The 19,308-nt window shown below is 40.1% G+C and overlaps 1 protein-coding gene across 3 annotated transcripts in view; it reads left to right on the top strand.

Moving 5' to 3' along the window:
• Positions 1–1,059: 1,059 nt before the first annotated feature.
• The window catches only part of LOC121322389 (voltage-dependent L-type calcium channel subunit beta-4), a 41,716-nt gene continuing 23,467 nt past the window's right edge, over positions 1,060–19,308 (top strand). The window contains exons 1-2 of one of the 3 annotated variants that reach the window (XM_041262282.1): positions 1,060–1,237; positions 2,316–2,399. In XM_041262282.1, the coding sequence (XP_041118216.1) occupies positions 1,175–1,237; positions 2,316–2,399 (147 nt within the window). In that variant the 5' untranslated portion in view covers positions 1,060–1,174. Of the gene's footprint in view, positions 1,238–2,315; positions 2,400–11,508; positions 11,937–19,308 lie in introns of those variants that run through there. The other 2 variants (XM_041262281.1, XM_041262283.1) reach the window with 2 other exon arrangements.

The following is a 19,308-nucleotide window of genomic DNA, read 5'->3' as shown; positions in this document are numbered from 1 at the left end:
TTATCTCAGGAGAGTGGTGGTGTGACCGGCAGGTGACAAGGGGTGAGGAAGCTTATGTGTTGTGTGATTCAGTGCCGTTACTCGTGTTGTGTGATTCAGTGCAGTTACACGTGTTGTGTGAGTCACTGCCGTTACTCGTGTTGTGTGATTCAGTGCAGTTACTCGTGTTGTGTGATTCAGTGCCGTTACTCGTGTTGTGTGATTCAGTGCAGTTACACGTGTTGTGTGAGTCACTGCCGTTACTCGTGTTGTGTGATTCAGTGCAGTTACTCGTGTTGTGTGATTCAGTGCAGTTACTCGTGTTGTGTGATTCAGTGCAGTTACTCGTGTTGTGTGATTCAGTGCAGTTACACGTGTTGTGTGAGTCACTGCCGTTACTCGTGTTGTGTGATTCAGTGCAGTTACTCGTGTTGTGTGATTCAGTGCAGTTACTCGTGTTGTGTGATTCAGTGCAGTTACTCGTGTTGTGTGATTCAGTGCAGTTACTCGTGTTGTGTGATTCACTGCCGTTACTTGTGTTGTGTGATTCACTGCAGTTGCTTATGTGTTGTGTGAGTCACTGCCGTTACTGATTCTCCTGTCGCCTGTCGGTGAGAAGGGATGAGATGCTAGTGTATAACCAAGCTCTTTACTGTGGTTAGCACGCTCTCTTGCGGTGTGCAGGGTCCACTGTGTTACATCCATACTGTTGCTATAACTACCTTTGGGGAATGTAAACAAACAGGTATTACAAAAAGGTCTGTTTTCAGATAAAGCTGAACGAGACCAGGGAATAATATTTTAGTGTAGAACGCCAAAATAAAAGGGTTCATCAGGACAGGAGCTAAATGTTAAACGTGCAAAAGGTTGCATCCTAAAATTAAATCTTTTCTGATAAGTTTTTTTTTTTTTTCGAGGTTGAAATAATCTGTTGCAAATGCCAGCTACCCACGATCGAGTCCACGTGAAAATGTGGGTGTAAAGCAATGGCGCTGAGACCACCAGAGCGTTTAGAAAGGTCGCGCACACTGCATCTTTGAGCAGCGATTGCTCGCAGCCTCAGGTAATGAAGCTCCACAGCCAGGCGCCGGTGTAATACCAGACACGGAGGCCGGGGCTGACACTTCATTTCTCAAATTACCGTTTGGCTGGGAAAAAAACAAAATCTCCCACCTGGACAAATGATCTATCGGAGATGTCCAGACAGCTTTACACCAGACACATGCTTGGAGATGGACTGCAAACACCCATCTTTCAGGTAAAACCGCTTGTTGTTGGGCTGCTTTCTGTGTTGGTTATACAGACACTTTGAAAAATAAAAATAAAATAAAAAAGACTTTCGTCGGGGTTTGTTGAGCAATGCAATTTATACAACTTTAGTGTGTACACAAAAGAACAACAGAAAAACGTGTTTTAAAGAAACAAAACAAATTAGCCATGCTACTATTGCTGTTATGAAAATACAGTACATTCCTATGCTGTAAATGTCATTTATTATATATATATATATATATATATATATATATATATATATATATATATATATATATTCATTTGGTTGGTTATAACATATTTTACAGAGAAAGAGCCTGACATTATAAATCTCTGTTAATGACTGTTCTGAGGGGAAATTAGCTGCTAGGATATTTTGACACCTGTGTCACATTTAACGCATTTACGGTTTACGATTTATTATTTGTAACACAAACAATAAACAAAACATTGAACGTGTTTGAGAATGGTGTAGAATGCATGCATAGTATTGGTTAATTAATATATCCCATTGAAAGCGGAGTTTTGTGTACATTTTCTGTTGTTTCAGTGTATAGCGATGCTGCGTTAAATACAAAATGTGACGCGGCCATTGTCAGACGCATTAGAAGTTACGACGTGGTTATGCATAGAAAGTAGTTTGATGACCATATAAATTGTGTTGTATATTGCACGATATAGATAAAAAAGCACAAGAAAGAGCAAGTTAAACCTTGATTTGCTATACTAACAGCATGGCTTTCAAAGGAGGCACGCACATTCAATTGAGTGTGAATTACACAGTATATAAAATAAAAATACACACGCAGCTGTTTTGGTGTGAATCAGGTTTAGAAAAATGGGTGGTGACCTAGTTCTGATTTTACTTTTTTTGAAAAGCATGCTGCTGTAATGGCCACAAAATGAGGGCCAGTCGAATGATACTTCAGGTGTGTTCCTCCCAAACAACACCTGCCCCACCCCACCCCACCAGAATGTACTGGGGTTAGTCAGACATTCCACTTATAGACACCAGCTCCCTCGGGTTCACCATATACATGAGCATGTTTACCTTTGTTACCTAGGTGACTAGAGGAACTCAGTCCAGGAGAAGCAGACTAAAGAGATCTGATGGCAGCACCACCTCCACCAGCTTTATTCTGAGACAGGTAGGAGAGGAGAGGAGAGGAGAGGGGAGCAAGCCCTGCACAGGGTTTCAGAAATCTGCCTAAGAGTGAAAGGTAGAGGAGGGAAAATTGCCATTATGAATGATTGTTACAATACGCATCCATCTCATCTTCATAAATATTTCTTAAACTCCATGGTTTGTTGCGTCAAACAGGGCAGAAGCTGGGCGTGAACTGGCAACCCTGTGCACTGCAAGCAAGTGTCTTAACCTCCTCTCATCTCACTGACAGGGCAGTGTCTCCGTATTGGCAGGGCATCACACAGCACTGCCCATTCCCGGTGCAGCATGTCAATGTACTAGCCTTTTTAACCTCAAGAGGCCAGGGTTTGAATACTGTCTGAGATCTCAAGGACTGTATGTTTATTGGTCTTGCACTTTGCAAAACCACTGTGATTCACTACCTTTGCAGGAAGATGAAGAATTTGATGGGCACAGAGACTGCACTAGTCCTGAACTCCATTATTGGAGCCATCACTGAAATATCTATTAAAAGTCATGACCGCACTGGAACATATAAGCAGCTAGTTAGTATAAATGTATATAAACAGATTAAATATGTTTTTTGTAGATTTAATGACTTGCAATAAACTTGTTTCACTTGTGGCCCTGACACAGCTAACGGTTTGCAAGAAATACACTCCCAGTGTTTTTAAGTATCATGGGACAATGCACCTTTAACATCATTTGGAGCGCACCTTTCATTTTAATCTTTCCCCACAGTAGCCTACAGATATTTCAGTAGCGTCATTATCACAAATCTAAGTTAGCGAGTTATAGTAGCCCTGGGATTGCTGTTTGCAGGGGGTTTAGTTTCACATATTCCAGCATATAGACGCCTGTTTGGAATATTAAACACTACAGGGAGCCCCACATGACTAACAGAAAGAACATCAGCGATTCTTTTGCACAAGTTCTTGTGAGTATCAGATGTGTTTCAGCTATGCATACTTTAAAAGTAGGTCACAGCTGATAACTAAAGCCCACTGTTTTCTGTTGATCTCATTTTGTGTTTTTTCTATCCAACAGAAATGCAAGTCCTTGAGTGCTGTATATTGACAGCAGTTTTGATACATTACATTTAGATGTGTTCTGACAAACTTGTAGCAGTACCTGTGCAAGCAGACACACTGCTGTTTCTATGTGCTGTACAGGTGTTTATTGTACTGTAACTGTGGGATATATGAATGTGTTATTATATATGTACAAAAATATATATATATATATATATATATATATATATATATATATATATATATATATATAGCACAGCTTTAAGTCAAATGCTTCCAATTATATTTGAAACCTGTGGGAAATAGTAAAATAATGAGACGAAGCTCACGTTTGGAGGCAAGATCAACAGAGACAGAGGGAAAGGGAGTGTACAGCTCATGTGCACAAAATCTATTTAAACACCAGGCCTTATATAAATAGTTGTAGTCAAAAGTTTACATGCCCCAATGGAAAGTTATAAATTCTAGAAATTTCTCAAAAACAAATAATTATAGGAAAAATCGTTAGTGGCAAAAGTTTTGCTTTTGTGGATGAGGAAATAAAGTTACAAGAAATAGATGTCTACAATTATTTATTTCAGCATTTTTTTTGCAAAACTCCAAAAATGCAAATTCAAAAGTATTCATACCCTGAAAAGGAAAATGAAATTAATAGCTAGTTGAGGCACCTTTAGCAATAACAACCTCTTTTAAACAATTAGGATATTTGTCAGTGGGCTTTAGCTGTGATTCTTTCAACGCAAAATTGTTCCAGTTCATTCAAATTCCGAGGACATCTGTTGCACACAGCCTTCTTCAAGTCATACCAAAGATTCTCAATCGGATTTAGATTAGGACTTTGACTAGGCCATTCCAGAACCTCGATTTTATTCTTCTTTAACCATTCTGAAGTAGATTTTGAGGTGCGCTTTGGATCGTTGTCGTGTTGGAACGTCCAGTTGCACTTTAAACCAAGTTTTATAGAGGAGGGTTTCAGATGATTGGCCAGTATCTTTTGGTATGCTATGAAGGATATTACCACCTCCATGCTTGACAGTAGGTATGGTGTTCTTTTCTTTGTGCGCCTCACCAGACTTTCTCCAAATGTAACGACTGTCAGTGTGACTAAATAGCTTGATTTTTGTTTCATCACTCCACAAAACCTTTGACCAGAACTCATATCCATCATTCAAATGTCGTTTTGCAAACTTTAAGTAATTGTCCTTGTAGTGTTTTCCTAAGAGTGGCTTTTTCCTTGGCCTGTGACCATTGAGCCCTTCACCATGCAATACTTGACCTGTGGTTGAAATGGAAACCCCAGTCCCACTTACAGCCATTTCACTTTGAATATCTTTGGCAGTCAATCTTCCTCACAATTCTTCTACTTGTTCTTGGGAAAGATCCTTCTTTCTTCAGACAGAGGGAGCGTTGTGACAGTACCATGACTCCTGTACTTCTTGGTAGTAGAAACACTAGTTGAAATTGGGATACTCAGATGCTTGGAAATCTTCTTGTATCCTTCTCCAGCTTTATGACAATAAATCATTTTCTGCCTAAGGTCTGCATATAGTTCTTTACTTTTTTCCCATATTGGTAATGACAGCAATCATCCTATGCCTAACCCGTTTATACTCTCTAGAATGTTCACCTACAATCCAGCATTTTCTAGACGTTTCTAGAATTAGGTTCTGCATTATCATATTGAAATTTCTAGCACCTTGTAGACAATACTATTATAGCATCAAAGGGTATGAATACTTTTGAATTAGCATTTTTGGAGTTTTGCAAAAAAAATGCTGAAATAAATAATATACATCTATTTCTTGTAACTTTTTTCCTCACCCACAAAAGCATAATGTTTGCTACAACTGTGTATGTATATATATGTGTAGTAGATACGATTTTGAATATATATTTTGTCAATCTTGCACAGTGAGCAGTATGCTCAAAGAATTTCAATAGGATTATATGTGTAACTCTCTTCAAAAAAGTCTCTGTACAATACAGACTTTGCCCAGTTGTTGATTTCTTTTGCGAAAGGGGTTCTAAACAATGGCAGATCTAAATACTTCTGCCTTTTAACTTTATTAATCATTATTAACATTTCTTAACACAATAAAAATACAGTGGAAAGAGATCACTCAAAACAGAGATGAAAATAAGACTCCCATTGCATAGCAGTTTGATCCATTCCTGGTTTTAATAAGACACAGCTAAGCCTGTTACCTTGTCAGTGTTGCTACTCCAGCTCGAATTAACACCTGGAATGGATGAAACCGCTATGTAATAGGAGTTGTGTTTCCATCCTTCCGAAATCAGGTTTATTATCATGAATGTGTCTTGTGATGCCAGTCACAAGGGATCCAGCTTAGCAACCTGGTTAGCAACACATGCCAGGGAGTTCCGGATAAAGGCTTGTTAGATGTTGCAAGACAGACATCTCCAAGCACACTACCATCTACTTTATACCCCCACGTTTAATCAGAGAGAGGCTCTGTATCGTCCCTGCTCAAAATAACTCCAGGTCCACATGCAAACACAAAAGAAGTCCCCGCCGGGTGGATTTAATTTATTTCAAGCTACCCTGGAGAGCTGACACATTTTATCTCTCCTGTAGCTGACCTCACTGTACTCTGGATTTCAGGCTGCATAATAAATATCTGAAAGGGATTCATCCAGAGCCAAAAATTTACAACCTGTTATCCAAGTTACTGTGCTCAATAAAATAAATAACAGATAAGTCCTATAATTTCTTGTTCTCCGTTTCATGACTGATTCACTGTCTAAGCTGATTTGTACTAGTTTCAATGTATTGTTGCTGTTCACGTTGCTACTGACTTGCCGCTAGGCTCTGCTAACCTGGGCAGGTACACTCATTATTAGTCATAAGAATCTGAAGCTCTCCTCCCTTGACACTGCCTAAGCCTGCACACTTCACTGCTGGGCTCTGTTTAATGATCTCTACACAATCATTCATTATCGCCACTGATACTGCTAACACATTAACTGTAGGTTTTTGTCAGAAGGATGACTGTATTAACTGTATTAACACTAGCTATGCTGGGAACAGGACAGATTGTGAGAAGGGGAGGAGGGCCACTTGCACTTGTGGATAGAACTGCAGTGAATCTACACACAGCAGCAGTGGGGTTGGGATGCTGTTGACCTGCAGTGAATCTACACACACAGCAGTGGGGTTGGGATGCTGTTGACCTGCAGTGTATCTACACATAGCAGCAGTGGGGTTGGGATGTTGAACTGCAGTGTATCTACACACAGCAGCAGTGGGGTTGGGATGCTGTTGAACTGCAGTGAATCTACACACAGCAGCAGTGGGGTTGGGATGTTGAACTGCAGTGTATCTACACACAGCAGCAGTGGGGTTGGGATGTTGAACCGCAGTGAATCTACACACAGCAGCAGTGGGGTTGGGATGTTGAACTGCAGTGTATCTACACAGCAGCAGTGGGGTTGGGATGCTGTTGAAAACTGCAGTGAATCTACACACAGCAGCAGTGGGGTTGGGATGCTGTTGAATTGCAGTGAATCTACACACAGCAGCAGTGGGGTTGGGATGCTGTTGAACTGCAGTGAATCTACACACAGCAGCAGTGGGGTTGGGATGCTGTTGAACTGCAGTGAATCTACACACAGCAGCAGTGGGGTTGGGATGCTGTTGAATTGCAGAGAATCTACACACAGCAGTGGGGTTGGGATGCTGTTGAACTGCAGTGAATGTACACACACAGCAGCAGTGGGGTTGGGATGCTGTTGAACTGCAGTGAATCTACACACAGCAGCAGTGGGGTTGGGATGCTGTTGAACTGCAGTGAATCTACACACAGCAGCAGTGGGGTTGGGATGCTGTTGAACTGCAGTGAATCTACACACAGCAGCAGTGGGGTTGGGATGCTGTTGAACTGCAGTGAATGTACACACAGCAGCAGTGGGGTAGGGATGCTGTTGAACTGCAGTGAATCTACACACAGCAGCAGTGGGGTTGGGATGCTGTTGAACTGCAGTGAATCTACACACAGCAGCAGTGGGGTTGGGATGCTGTTGAACTGCAGTGAATGTACACACAGCAGCAGTGGGGTTGGGATGCTGTTGAACTGCAGTGAATGTACACACAGCAGCAGTGGGGTTGGGATGCTGTTGAACTGCAGTGAATCTACACACAGCAGCAGTGGGGTTGGGATGCTGTTGAACTGCAGTGAATCTACACACAGCAGCAGTGGGGTTGGGATGCTGTTGAACTGCAGTGAATCTACACACAGCAGCAGTGGGGTTGGGATGCTGTTGAACTGCAGTGAATCTACACACAGCAGCAGTGGGGTTGGGATGCTGTTGAACTGCAGTGAATCTACACACAGCAGCAGTGGGGTTGGGATGCTGTTGAACTGCAGTGAATCTACACACAGCAGCAGTGGGGTTGGGATGCTGTTGAACTGCAGTGAATCTACACACAGCAGCAGTGGGGTTGGGATGCTGTTGAACTGCAGTGAATCTACACACAGCAGCAGTGGGGTTGGGATGCTGTTGAACTGCAGTGAATGTACACACAGCAGCAGTGGGGTTGGGATGCTGTTGAACTGCAGTGAATGTACACACAGCAGCAGTGGGGTTGGGATGCTGTTGAACTGCAGTGAATCTACACACAGCAGCAGTGGGGTTGGGATGCTGTTGAACTGCAGTGAATCTACACACAGCAGCAGTGGGGTTGGGATGCTGTTGAACTGCAGTGAATCTACACACAGCAGCAGTGGGGTTGGGATGCTGTTGAACTGCAGTGAATGTACACACAGCAGCAGTGGGGTTGGGATGCTGTTGAACTGCAGTGAATGTACACACAGCAGCAGTGGGGTTGGGATGCTGTTGAACTGCAGTGAATGTACACACAGCAGCAGTGGGGTTGGGATGCTGTTGAACTGCAGTGAATCTACACACAGCAGCAGTGGGGTTGGGATGCTGTTGAACTGCAGTGAATGTACACACAGCAGCAGTGGGGTTGGGATGCTGTTGAACTGCAGTGAATGTACACACAGCAGCAGTGGGGTTGGGATGCTGTTGAACTGCAGTGAATGTACACACAGCAGCAGTGGGGTTGGGATGCTGGTTAGCTGCACTGTGTCTGTGGCTCCGGTTGTTTTGAAATGTTGGGGTCTCCCCTGAGAACTGTCCTTTAGCGGAGTGTTTTTCATCAATAACTATTGCACTCAATTGTAAGCCTCAGAGAGTACTTTTTACGACACTGGCTGCATTTATGAATTTGTGGGTTGATAGGTCTTTTTATGTCAAGGTAGCGTCTTCACAAATAAACTTAATTCACCTCAAGTTCTTTAGGTGTAAGAGTGTCTGAGTGATATAAGAAAAAATGTTAGTAAGTGGTTTTGGAGCCCCTGGGCCTGGAATCCTCAGGAGTACTTGTATCCTCCCTCGCCTAGCTGAATTACACTGAATCCAGTCCAGCAGATATTCTGACCTGTTTGTGTCTCCATGGTAACACAGAGCTTTGTTTTTTTATTTATTCACAAAAGTAGCACATAGCAAAAAGAGGAGTATTAGAAATGTAGATGGTTCCCATAGCAACAACATAATTAGGGTTGAAAAGCCAGACTGTAGCCTTGCTTGCTCAGTGAGTAGATTAGGCTTGAAACCACATATAAATCATAAAAAGAACTACTTGAGATGATAAATGCCTGTTCAAAATCATAAGTTACTGTTTGTTTTTATATATGCAGCCTCGTTTATTGTGTCTGTTGTACTTAAAGAGAAACGTTGCATCAGCTACATTTCCCTAACATTTAATGTATTGCCTGTTTAATATCCTGTTATTTATGACTCTCCCTTGTTTCTGCTTACATCAGTATTTGCCAGGCTCACTGACTATTCCAGAACAAGTGCATTATGGGCGCGGTGAGGTGGGGAAGAATGGCCGTGTTGAACCAGCTTCTGTGCACAACGCCTCACCTGCAGTGTAATGCTAATGTCCTTCTCCACCTGTCAGCCTTGAAGAGATGGCCCATTTATGTTTTGTTATTATGTTTTGAAATGCTTCTATCTCAAAAACTGTAGTGTAGTTTTAATTTAGTTTTCAACAGCAGTGAGGTCTTCAACCCCCAGCCCTGGCTCCAAGGCCCTTTTTTGTTTGAGCCCTATGTGATCTACCAGCTGTGAGCATGCTTTACTAGCAATCAATGAACCTGCTTCTGAGGGCAATCGTTAAAACAGTATGCTGACACAGAAGGGTGCTGAGAACAGTACTTCCTGTAGTGGTCACATAGTTCACACATCATCCAGGCATCGCTACCCTAGGAAAGCACTAATACAAATCTGTCTCTTCACAAAATGTTCTTGATGCAGTTCAAATTCAATTCTGTGCTGCTACTGGTTGCACCTAATGGGACTGATCTTTATAGATTCTGTTCAGAACGAGATATCCTTACAAACCCACGTGAGAGGCTGTAAAGGATGCTCCATACCTTTAAACTCACAATCTTACATTCAACTAGAAACTGAAAAGTCCCATAGAGCTGAATTTTTCTAGATTGTCAGCCTTTTATCTGCTTATCTCATTAGGAGATAAATCTGTTGATTCATTTAAAGAGCCTATTTACCGCTGCAGCACTTAACTGAAAAAGTCTGAGTCAGAGTGTCTCTGGCCAAAAACAAGCAAGGCAGGTCTGTGTGAACTGGGAGGATGGAGAAATAAACGCACTGTCTAAAAATGCTGTCGACTATGGTGTCTAAGTGCAGAGAAGTCTTGCCTTCATAGACGTGTTTGTGGAGGCTGTTTTGATGATTTCTGATAAGAAAAAGGCCTGCAGTTTTTGGTAACTATGAGCACCACGCACAGTGATATATTTCAGTGCCAGTATTTTCCTATAAAACTGGAGTTTAATAAGTTCAATAGAAGTGAACAGAAGCAGAACAACGAGGTGAAGAACAGGTTTTGGGTTTTTTATTTATGCTTCTAATATTCTACAGTAGTGTGGTACAAGGCTGTTTGTGAACCCCTGGGGTTCCCTTTAGCAACAGCTTTGCTTTATCTGATTGAAAAGCGTTTGCAAAAGAAAATGCTGTTGCATTCTTCACATTGCACAAAATACAGGTACAGAAAGCACCTGAGAACCAATGAACTGACCCGCCCATGAGAGGTCAAACAGGTTTGTCCTGTCCTCCATAGGGTAGGATAAGAAAAACCGAAGGTGGAAAATTTATATTTAAACTTTTATCTTGATTCATATCAAATGCACAGTCAGGTCAGTGGAGGAGCAGTGTTTAGGAGCTAAGGGTAAACAAAACCAAAAGAGGCAGCTTTAGTATTGCAATGTTAATTAATTTGTCCTAACAGGTTAAGGACTTTATTGTGCACGACTCTGCAGTTATGTGTGTTACTGTAGTGCTCCCTGCTGGTAATATTAATGCAGTACTTTTAATAAAGAATGATTGTGTTATTGTAAATTCAAATGTATTGAAAACAGTATATATACATTGTACACAGTATATATTTGTGTATACATTTTTTGTTGTTATTTTAAATGTGTTTTTTTTATCGTCTATTGTACTGATCTATCCTTGTATGGTCAGTCTTTGCATCTCATACCCTCCTCTTATTGGGATGCACAATCAATATTTCTAAAATGTAAAGACTCTACTGAGCACTGGTACTTAAATCCCAGATAATATCAATGGATTGCCACAGTTAAAATGACGGGTCAATGCAGAACTCATTCTGTTTAAGGACTGTGGGTGGCAGAAGGCGGTTCTGATAAATACATTAATTTGGATCAGTTCACTGGGAGGAGTTTGTGCATGTGTGTGTGTGTGTGTGTGTATATATATATATATAACATTCAGATAATTTATCTTTGGTCTTTGGCATTAACAAAAGCTCTTCTATAGATATGAAATCATGGGGATCTTGTCTAACAGAATGTTACATGCCACTGTAATCTCTAGCATGGTATTTTATCAGTCTTTCCAGGAAATTGGAGAGGAGAGCCAGAGTAGGAGAGACAGAGAGGGAGAGGGACACAGGCATCAAGAGATAGAAAAGGCTGCTTTCTTTTCCTTATTCACAGTGAAGGAGAATGTTCTTCCAGCTGAGTGGAGCACAGCCCAGCCAATCGGCTGCCTCCCTCTCCGCTTTGTCATCAGGATCTGATTGAGGAAGGATTTGCTTTCCTGCTCAGTATTTGGAAGGCAGATAAAATGCCAGGTCTGGGTTGCCTCTAGGGATAACCTTTCTCCCTTATAATGTGAATGAACAGCATCTCAGCTTGGGGGATACGCATACAATTCACTAGCAGGCTCAAGAAAACCAGCATAGGCCTATTCGTCGTCTTCTGTTTTTTTCAGTGGTTTGGGGTTATTGTCATTCCCCCCTCCCCTTTCCTCTCCATCCTTCTGTGCTTTTTTTTTCAGTTTTATGTCATTTTTTTTCATTTGGCAAGGGGTGCTTCTTGGAATATTAAACCTCCATGTACGACAATTTGTACCTGCATGGATTCGAAGACTCGGAGGCGGTGAGTGCTTCTGCGTGTTTTTATTGTGATATCTGGGTAACAGTATTTCGATGGGGTTTGCCTGTGTTATGGAGGGCCAGCTGGGGGGGGCGGGTGCTTGGGGGACAACGACGAGGTGAAATAAAGCATGGTGTTTATTACACATCTCAGTGGATGAGAATGCCTATAATTCAGTGTCACCTGCAGCAATCCTCCATTAAATGCTGTTTTATCAGACCGTGCATTTTTGAATGTGCATGGAAAAAAAAAAAGGCAAAATGAGTCTGTCACACGCTGTATTTAGATTAGGTGGAAGGTGCTTCTACAGTATGTCTGACATCTCAGGGATGCTTTTAGGATGAAATGGTCAGGATAGTTTTGCCTAATCAAGTGCAGCCCAATTGTTCCCGCAGGATGTTGATTTGTTCATTTACAATTTTACAGCTCCCTGAAATGGGCTGCTTTTATTTTCCACTTAAAGGGACAATCCTCCGATGTCACAACACAGTGCCCTGTTTTAAACCGTAGAGCGCTAGATATGGGGGTGTGTTTGCTGGAAAGAAGATAAAATCCTTGTTCCAGCTTTGGCTCATGCCTCCAGTATCCGCTACTAGAATGTATGCATCACAAACTGAGGTTCTATCGAAAACCTTTCCTTGATTTCAGAAACATCCCTGGTTAAAAATGTTCATCTTGTTAGCCCCACACATCCTTTTTTTCTGCTTAAAATAGTATTTGTTTCAAAATTGTGGAACAGGGTACAGTGAATTGAGGCTGATTGTTTGCGAGTCATTTTGGTTTCCATATTATATTATATATTATATTATACAAGATTAATATATGCAGAGGCGAATGAAAATACTCCTCTGATGAAATAAAATCTCTTGGAAAATCATGTGCAGGTGTTTAAAAAAATACTTGACAGTCTGTTTGAATGCCTGTCAGAATTCAAAGATGTTTGAAAAACCAGCTTAATTATCTGCTGTTAATAGTGTTTGGAGATACTATATGTTTCAGTGCTATGATGATTCTGTACTCTAAATGTTTTGCAGTAATTTGTGCCCACGTGTGGGGTCATGTGTAGACTTAAGCAGATGCTGGAGACAGTGTGTCGACTTTCTTTACTAAACAGCATTCACTCATCCAGTCATTCCCCAGATATGTGTGTTACTATTGTTACAATTTTCTAATGGTCAGTTGCATGGTCAACAGCAATAAAATACCAGAAATTGAAACACATGCTGTTACTGGCTCAGAAGTAGGTAGGCATGCACACCACTAGAATGGAAGCTGGCTCAAGTGTCCTTGCCAAAGTGGGTGGGGATATACAAGCATTCCATTTAAACAGGTTCTGACCGAGTGAGTGTGGAATTGGGATAACCATGGTACCACCAACGAGATCGGAATTCCTTTACAACCAAGCAGACCTGCCTGAAACTAAAATATATACTTTTAGAATCATTTACATGAATGGAGAAATCAACCACGTTGGCACTGATACACAAACCTGATTAGACATTTTATTGTTCATAAAAAAACCAAAAAAAAAACACTTTTTATTGAAATGTAACCACCAAGCATAGAATACTCTAGGCCATTGCACTCCCAGTTTAACAATTAAAAGGAGCTCATTAACCACTTAAGAGTGGATGTTTTATTGGTTCAGTTAAACAATTTAGACCAGTGTTGGAACAAAGACCAGGACTGCTAGTTTCTCCAGCCATATTTACCCTATTTTCCTGGGGATGCGTGGCAGGTCATGGAGAATGATTATATATAAGAAACTGGGAAGGGTTTATTGTGAGCTTGTGCCAGTTATTCAGATTTGGGTCTTGTCCCTTTTAAGATTTTGCCTGTTTATTGCAAAATTTAGCATTTTGATTTATTTGGAGTAACCTCACCCAAAAGGCAGTGTGTTGGCAATCTACTCCAAAACTGAGTAGAGCGATAATGATCACATATGTAATAAAGGCAGTAAATCCTGATTCTCAGTTTAACAGGAAATCATATGAACCGAAAGAGAAGTCACAAAACTGAACAAGAAGCACCCTCCCAGATTATAAACACACCAGCAATTCAACCAGCTCACAGCATCATTCACTCAATTCAGTGAATTAACATTGGGGATGAAATAAAGTCCTGTCTTTTTTCTAGAACATTTCTAAATGAGGATGAGATTCTGACGTGGTAGGTGTGTTAATCGAGGTAGGAGGATGAGATTCTGACGTGGTAGGTGTGTTAATCGAGGCAGGAGGATGAGATTCTGACGTGGTAGGTGTGTTAATCGAGGCAGGAGGATGAGATTCTGACGTGGTAGGTGTGTTAATCGAGGCAGGAGGATGAGATTCTGACGTGGTAGGTGTGTTAATCGAGGCAGGAGGATGAGATTCTGACGTGGTAGGTGTGTTAATCGAGGCAGGAGGATGAGATTCTGACGTGGTAGGTGTGTTAATCGAGGCAGGAGGATGAGATTCTGACGTGGTAGGTGTGTTAATCGAGGCAGGAGGATGAGATTCTGACGTGGTAGGTGTGTTAATCGAGGCAGGAGGATGAGATAGTAGGTGTGCCGTATTTGCTTTGTGTTTCAAAGTTCCCTGCACTGCAATGAAAAAAAAAAATAAAATAAAAGTTTTCAGATACATATAGGATAAAAAAAAAGAGAGATGATTACCTTCTGAGATTTTGTTCCTAGAAGCAGTGGACTGTGTGCTGTACTGGCAGGGGAACAGTTTGGAAGATGCACTGAAATGAGTGCTTCCTCACATCACTTCAGCAGCAGTGACACTGTGCCGTTTCCTAGCGGACAAGACCCATGCTGACTCACACTGTGTGGGGTGGACCGCCTCTGCAGTGCCAGCAAGTTATTATTTCATGTGAAATAGCTATTCCTTTTGTATGATTTGCAATTTAAAATGTGACCACCTTTTAGGTTTTGCCATTACAGTAAAGGCTATGATCTAGCTATAAAGATGCTATGCCCTTGTAGCCGAGACTGCAGTAACTATTTATATTGTAGGTACAGAAGCTTTGTATAACACTGTAAAATCAGGAATTCTAAAATACTTTATTTGAGACAGTAAGAGGAACCCTAGCTATAGCAGGGAATTTCTTTACTTTCCTGGTCATTTTTTGATCCTGGTTATTTTTGTTGAATGGAATTAAGAAAAACTAAAGTCAGTATAGCAGTCAATGAAATAATTTATATATAGCGCCTTTCACAAAGCCATCTAAAGGCCATATAAAACACAAAGGAGCGCCATTTGTTTTTTTAAATGGTTCCATTTACTAAATTGCTGAAACCTGTTTGTGAATTATCTGTAAGTGCAAAACAATTGGCAAACACAAAGATGCAAGATCAGTAATGTGACGAGATGCAAATGGATGATTCAGAATATATATTTCTAAATTCCAGAGCTGATATGAATATAAAAAGATAAGTGTAGGTAGGGCAGCTGCTGAATAATTTGACACACGTAAAGATGAAGCGATCAAGTAACTAACACTCGCAATGCATTCAAAACAAGTGCCAGAGTGACTAATGGATCTGCCCTAGCTATCAGATTATGGACTAAGATTATCACTATTATTTTTGACGTGCTATCTAAAAAGATTGGTGGTCTTCCTGTGGACATCGGTGCTTAAGTGTTCTGACTCTATATAGTATGAATGGTGCATAATTGTTTGGCTTGGACAGCAGGGGTTGTAGTGAATACTTATTTCTTTAACTAGCTGTATTGATCTGTTAATGCAGTACAATCAAGTTTAATGCCAACAGCATATGGATTTCAGAGGTTAAGGTTAGTGGTAGCTACAGCATGTTTGAGCAGGGGCAGGAAACTGGGTGAATTCACATAAAACAATACAAAAAAAAAAATCATAATACTGATCACGTCATTTGTTTAGTTGAATTCTTCCAAAGAGTCAGTGACGTCAGTCGGACGTTTGACATTGCCCTGAGATAAGGTGACCAGATTTAAGTCCTTAAATATCATATTGAAAGTGAATGCAGAGACTCATGGTGATATTCAGAGTGGAATCTTTTACTTTCAAAAACTTTTTTGTGAATAAATTATCTTATTGTTTTTGTAATTTAATTTCTACACAACAAATATTGTTATTACATTACACAGTAGCAATTCAATAATATCAAATTCCGAGATTCTGTTTTATTGCTGATTACTGCTGCAAATGTCTCTATGCTATCCTCCAGTGTCCAATCTGCAAACCAGGCCCTTCCTATCTGAAAACATCACATATCTCAACATTTGTTAAATGGAATAGAATCTATATATCTTTTTTATATTTAATTGCTTACCATTTAATATGAGATGGTATTTTTTCTGTATATATTTCTGTCTATTGCACTTTCTGCATTCACTAGTGTGCCGTGATTAATAGATACGAGGAATTTTTTTCAGCCACTTTCTACTATTAAACTGTTACTGCTAAAGGTAATGCAATGTGTTAAATATCCCATCGTTTGACTGTGTGCAGTATGTAAAGCCCACTAATCAACTTTTCTGAGTTTTGTTTAGGAGCTGCCCTGATTGCAGAAACAGGAGTTTCCTTCTGAAGCAGTTAAGTATGGTAAATAGTCATCCACACTATGAATAGCTGCATTTCCAAATCCCCCCTTTAACATGCTGTAAGCTGACAGGTATCAGTCGATAAGGAAAGGAACCTGTTCAAAATGTGTTAATTGCATGATGAAATGTCCTGCCTATTCCATTCATGGGAGAGCGTGTTCCGACAATCTAAATTAGATAACTACGCATTTTATGAGGCTAATTTATTTGCTTATGTTGGCTGTTTCATTTTTGGAATCAACAGTACAGACTGAGACATGGATCAAGGTGTAAGAAGAATAAATCATATTTCTTTACTGATCAAATGAAATGCTGACACTTCTTTACTTACAAAATGAATACTATTTAATCTCCCTTAATAGAAGCATAAGCATTAGCCTATGTTAAATGCACATAGAAGCTTTCAGATTGTGTGGAGACGCTTTCTCGTTATCATTGATTGTCGCTGAAAAACATATAATTGATTAGTACTGAAAAACTACATAGACAAGGCAGAAAATGTCATCATACAATGAACATGTTTTTAACAAGATTCCTTTCTGTTTTAAGAGACGCCTGTCGGCTTAAAATACGTTAAAAAGAAAATTTGGAAATAAAACTATTTGGAAAAACTTAAAGGGATCGACCCCCCCCCCCCCCCCCCCCCCCCCCAGTAAGCCTGACATCTATCTCTTTTGCTGAAGGAAAAAGATTTTGATCAATGTGTTGGTTTTCTTCTATTAAACTAATAGCTGTGTAAAATACTTACAAAATACTTTATATAGCTGTCACAGGTATGCAACAGATAGCACTCATCTTAAATATGAATACTCCTTTGTCTCTTTTTTCTTAAACTTTGCAGGATAAAATATACTTATTCTATAATACATTTAACACAAATAAAAATAAGGGGTCACCTAATTAAAAAGAGATTTATCCTGCTAAGGCAGCGTATTTAGATTGTTATTATTTTTTTTAAAGAAAGGTAAAGTGAAACAAGGACGTGGTTCTTTTTTTGTAATTGTTTTAAACTATTTGTATCATATACAGTACTCAACAATCAATTTAAATAATGTTTGTAAAGAAATTAAATAGGCACTAGGAGTCCTGAAACTATTGTATTTAATTATTGCTCAAAACAACATAAAATGTATCCTTCAAGAAATAAAAAATATTCTTAAACATGAATTTTCCAAATGTGAAAATAACTTAACCTTAGTAAAGATTGTGCCCAGCAGTGTGAAACCCTAAACTGCAGACCTGTGCTGCAGTGCCTAATATAACATTCCAACCCTACCAGGAACACTGTACCTGAGAAACAAGACATGCAGTACACTCCCATGTGTGCACAGGCGACCCCCCCAAAAAAGAAGCACCTGTCAATCATTTACCAGAACCTATTTGTGACACTGGTTGGTTACAAGATGTTAGCATTGTTAAAAGAGAGAATAATAGATTTATTATAACAGCGCTGTATAACAATTTGAAACGATCTGATGGAATTCCTGTGTTAAACACTTATTTTAATTACATTTTTTTGGTACTATAACATACAGTTTACCTTTTAATATTTTTGATACTTTGTTTTTGACAAGGCATTTTGTTACTTAGTGGAGAGAGTTGGCTCTATACATACAGTAGTTTCAATGTGAATTATATAGTAGAGATCTAATTGCATTTTAGCATATGAGGACTTCAGTATATAGGAGGCTGTGTGGTCCAGTAGTTAAAGAAACAGGCCTGCAAGCAGCAGGTCCCCAGTTCAAATCACAGCTCAGCCACTGACTCTCTGTGTGATCCTGAGCAAGTCATTAACCACCTTGTGCTCTGTCTTTTGGGTGAGATGTTGTTGTACGCTGATGCATAGTTCACACACCCTAGTCTTGTATCTTGTAAAGTGTTTGGTAATGGTGGTCCACTAGGAAAGGTGCTATAAATAAAGATTATTATTATTATTATTATACTCTCTCAATATTGTGAACTTCCCAGTGCAACACTAAGATTATAGGTGTGCAAAGTTGCATGGGATGTTTAAATAGCTGTGAAATGGAAGCTGAAATGCAGCTTGATATGGGATAGTTACTGTGTGTCAGAACCAGTTCAGGCACATATAGAGAGTCCTCATGATCCCATCCATGAGTGCATGTGCAGGGTACAAACATTCATATAAAATCAAAAGTTAATCCGATTTATAGCCAAATGCAATCAGAAACATCTACAGGAGGCTCGGAGTGTATGACAGAAGTTTGGTGAAGATTGGTGCAAAATGAAGGCAGTTCTCGTGTCCATCCAACAGACCGACGGACAAACACGATCAATCTATGAAGGGCCCCATTTTTTAATGAGGGCTCTAAACATGCTGATGGGCAGGATTGGCAAACAGGTTTTCTCCATCTGTAAATGGTCTTTTGAAGGAATAAAAGCTGCTAAAAGCTGCTCAAAGCCTTGCTCTACAAATGTAGCATGCAAATAGGTGTTGTTTTATACCTATATCAGCATGGTATGAAACATACAGTATTGAGGTTTAACAAGAGTAATATGCTGTGATTTTTTTGGGGTCCCATAAATAGGAGGGGAGAATCTGTGAACAAAAACCTACAGTATGTACAGTACATATTTAGTAAATGTATAATCCTTTGGGATAATGTTCTTATTTTCCCCTCCCCGAGTTAAATGTTTGCAAAGGGGAGCAATTTGACATTGAAGCCTGTAAACTGTGGAGTCCACCATCGCTGGTGATAATAATTTTAAACTTCAGGGCTCCATAGACAGAGCACTGTGCTTTGCCTGAAAAAACAGCGGCATCACACTGACACCAGCAGCAGTAT

Source organism: Polyodon spathula, chromosome 10, assembly GCF_017654505.1.
Source record: "Polyodon spathula isolate WHYD16114869_AA chromosome 10, ASM1765450v1, whole genome shotgun sequence".
Classification (NCBI taxonomy): Eukaryota; Metazoa; Chordata; class Actinopteri; order Acipenseriformes; family Polyodontidae; genus Polyodon; species Polyodon spathula.
Note: the sequence above shows the minus strand (reverse complement) of the source record. Positions and strands in the feature narration are given on the sequence as shown.